Source organism: Salmo salar, chromosome ssa11, assembly GCF_905237065.1.
Source record: "Salmo salar chromosome ssa11, Ssal_v3.1, whole genome shotgun sequence".
NCBI lineage: Eukaryota > Metazoa > Chordata > Actinopteri > Salmoniformes > Salmonidae > Salmo > Salmo salar.
The window spans coordinates 98,123,621-98,127,291 of NC_059452.1; the positions used below are offsets into that span (position 1 = coordinate 98,123,621).

General features: G+C 44.4%; 1 protein-coding gene across 1 annotated transcript; it reads right to left on the reverse strand.

The window, feature by feature from the left end:
• Window positions 1-610: 610 nt before the first annotated feature.
• LOC106563777 (claudin-4-like) lies at window positions 611-2,121 on the reverse strand. The gene has a single exon (XM_014129629.2). The coding sequence runs from the start codon at window positions 2,060-2,062 to the stop codon at window positions 1,013-1,015; it is 1,050 nt and encodes a 349-aa protein (XP_013985104.2). The 5' UTR covers window positions 2,063-2,121; the 3' UTR covers window positions 611-1,012.
• Window positions 2,122-3,671: the final 1,550 nt, after the last annotated feature.

The window sequence follows — 3,671 nt, forward strand, 5'->3', positions numbered from 1 at the left end:
GTTGTAGGGATGAGATGAAAATGAAGGCTTCCCAATCTGAGTTTGGGATAAAGACGTAATAAAATGTTTTAGTCTTCCCTCAACCCAATCCTTATCGCAACCATTAGTGGGGAAAATTCTAAACTGACCCAAGTATAGCAATTAGGGGCAACTTCACCATACACCCCAAAGCCTGTTCTGAGGGGCAATGAAAAAAGGACTTGGCCTCATAGTACACATCAATAGATTGAATCTACATGCTGAAAAACCCTTGAGTGTGAAATAAATAATTTTAAGGTTGGATTCATGGACTGAAATGATCTGTACAATAGACTAAATAGACTAATGATTACTGTTTCATGGACATGGCTTGAAATAATTCTACACTGTGATATATTGTATGTTTCAGTTAGAAGGTCCCGGTCACTGACTGTAGGCTTGTTGGTGATGTAGTGAACATAAACAGGAAATGCACAGCAGCAACCAGGAAACGTTTTGCAGTCAGATACAATTATTTTATTTGAACATATTTAACAGGGTTAAACAATCAACTACTGATCCAATTCTTTCTCTACTTAATAAATGCATCCCCATTTTAAAGAAACATAAAGAGAAGTATCAATAGTATGACATCAGAGAGGAAACAGTCAGAATATGTCCCTTCATTGCAGTCTCCTCAGGAACGTCTACTCTCACTCTAAATTAACTGAATATTTGAACACAATGTGTCATAAAGTCCTCTTTGATGTGTCAAAGACAAGGTGGAACAATAACTATGTTGCTTTCACACCTATCTGGTACTTTCCGACTGTTAAACATTGAACAGAAAGGACAGAGTTTCCTTCATCATAGAATTACAATTATATAATTAAAATTATATTACCTCAATTTTATTCATTAAAAGAAAGTACAGCCTCTCTGTTAAAGCAGTAGTAGTAGCAGCAGCTACACCAGACTATGATCCCACCACAATATGACATAATCTCCTCTATGACCTATTGAAGACAGAGCTGTTAGCGGGAGGTTGATTGAGTCATCGATGAGTCTGACTGGTCCTCTTGAATATGGAGCAGCAGAGTATGGTCCCTCCTATCAGGAGCATGGAGGCGGACCACATACTCAATTCAGCTAAGAAAACCAGGTCGGATAGGATAAAATCGACGAGATGAGCGAGCTGCCGTTGGACATCCATTATCAAGAAATGGACAACCACAATTTCAGTGGTGAGCTGCAGGATACCGGCCAGGATGAAGAATATTCCAACGATAAACCTGGCCTTGACCCTGATCCTGTTACTCTCGATGCAGTTGCAGCACCTGGTCCCAAAGATGGATCCCATCACTCCTAGAGTTCCCAGGATGGAGGAGATGGAGGTGATCGTCATCAGAACCTTCTTCATGTCCCAAATATAATAATAATGACTTATAGAGATATAACAGGACACTAGGGAGACTATCCATCCAAAGATTCCCATCGTCCATCCAAAGACTCCCACAGTGATGCACAGTAAGACCCCTCCAATCAGGAGCAGGGAGGCTGCCACCCATCCGAAGTACAGCGAGGCCCCCAACTCAGTCTTTCTTTCCATCCACTTGGAGGAGTTGCTGATGATTCGTTTGGCTACCAAGGACACAGCTATAAGGATGAGAATTCCAGCCAGGATGAAAAGTATTCCAGTGATAATTATCAACTTGGCCTGAGACGTTTTGTCTTTGATGCAGTTGGTGCACTTGGCTCTGACCATGGAGACCATGACCCCCAGAACCCCCAGGATGATGGCAGTGAGGATCATGGCTCTGGCAGGCTGCAGACCATATCTCCAACTGTTCCATAGTAATGATCCACACCATAGACAGACAGAGTTGTCCACCTCACACTGTGTCTGTCCTGTGCCTTGGGTCACACAGTACATCCACAGGCCGTACCAGACCACCTCTGTGGTGGCAACGTTACCGGCTATAATGGTTGTCACACTCCAGGTGGGGAGTGCACAGATCACAATGGTCAGTATTAATCCTATGACTCCCAGGGCGATGCCCACGAGCTCCACCATTTCCATGATAAACACGATATCCATGCCCATCAAAATGCGTTCTCACTGACTGTGTCTCTCTCAGCAGATTGTTTTACTCTGAAGTTTGTTCCTGATGTCTTCTGTAAGAATGGAGAGCTGATCCACTCAGAAGACCTCTATAACTGCTCGATGCTGTGATGTCACTTAAATATGTTGTCATGGAAACTTAAATCCTACTAATACGGATGTGTGGTATGTGGTTGTGACCCCAATGGGTGAAAAAAACTACTCAGTTTCAAACTAGTTTATCAAAAAGTTATAAAACAGCCTTGAGTAACAATGTGGAATGTTGAGATCCAACCTAGAATAAACCAATAATTACCAAATAGGCAAAATTATAATGTAATAACTATTAAATAAAAAATGTATTGAAGCTTCCCAATCTTTGTTGGGCCAAAGATGTTTTAGTCTTCCCTCAACCCAATCCTAACCGTAAACGTGAGTGGGAAAAATGAAAAACTGACCCAAGATCAGCAACTTGTGTTAACTTCACCTTACACCCAAAGGCCTGTTCTGAAGTGAAATGATAAAGGGACTGGGCCCTTAGTTTTTTAACCACATCCTTTATCACTGTTTTAACACACAGAGTATATCAGCACAGTGCCCATGGAATTCGGAGAGATGTGCCAGTACATAAAAACCAAGCATAGCCACACCTCCCCTCAATGAAGGATTTTAAAAAATACAGTTTCACAGACAGCAGACAGGGTAGTAACAGACAGAGGAGTAACAGACAGGGGAGTAACAGACAGGGGAGTAACAGACAGGGGAGTAACAGACAGGGGAGTTACAGACAGGGGAGTTACAGACAGGGGAGTAACAGACAGGGGAGTCACAGACAGGGGAGTAACAGACAGGGGAGTTACAGACAGGGGAGTTACAGACAGGGGAGTAACAGACAGGGGAGTAACAGACAGGGGAGTAACAGACTGGGGAGTCACAGACAGGGTAGTAACAGACAGAGGAGTAAAGGACAGGTGAGTAACAGAGAGCGGAGTAACAGACATGAGAGTTACAGACAGGGGAGTAACAGACAGGGGAGTCACAGACAGGAGATTAACAGACAGGGGAGTTACAGACAGGGGAGTTACAGACAGGGGAGTAACAGACAGGGGAGTTACAGACAGGGGAGTTACAGACAGGGGAGTAACAGACAGGAGATTAACAGACAGGGGAGTTACAGACAGGGGAGTTACAGACAGGGGAGTTACAGACAGGGGAGTAACAGACAGGGGAGTACCAGACAGGGGAGTTACAGACAGGGGAGTAACAGACAGGGGAGTTACAGACAGGGGAGTAACAGACAGGGGAGTACCAGACAGGGGAGTTACAGACAGGGGAATTACAGACAGGGGAGTTACTGACAGGGGAATTACAGACAGGGGAGTTACTGACAGGGGAGTTACAGACAGGGGAGTACCAGACAGGGGAGTACCAGACAGGGGAGTTACAGACAGGGGAGTACCAGACAGGGGAGTTACAGACAGGGGAGTTACTGAGACAGGGGAGTTACTGACAGGGGAGTAACAGACAGGAGAGTAACAGACAGGGGAGTCACAGACAGGGGAGTAATAGACAGGGCAGTTCTAGGTTTTACCATTTTATGCCACAGTGTGTA

Excerpts from the sequence above, each read along its gene's own strand:
- LOC106563777 (XM_014129629.2), bottom strand. The coding sequence starts at position 2,062 with ATGGGCATGGATATCGTGTTTATCATGGAAATGGTGGAGCTCGTGGGC.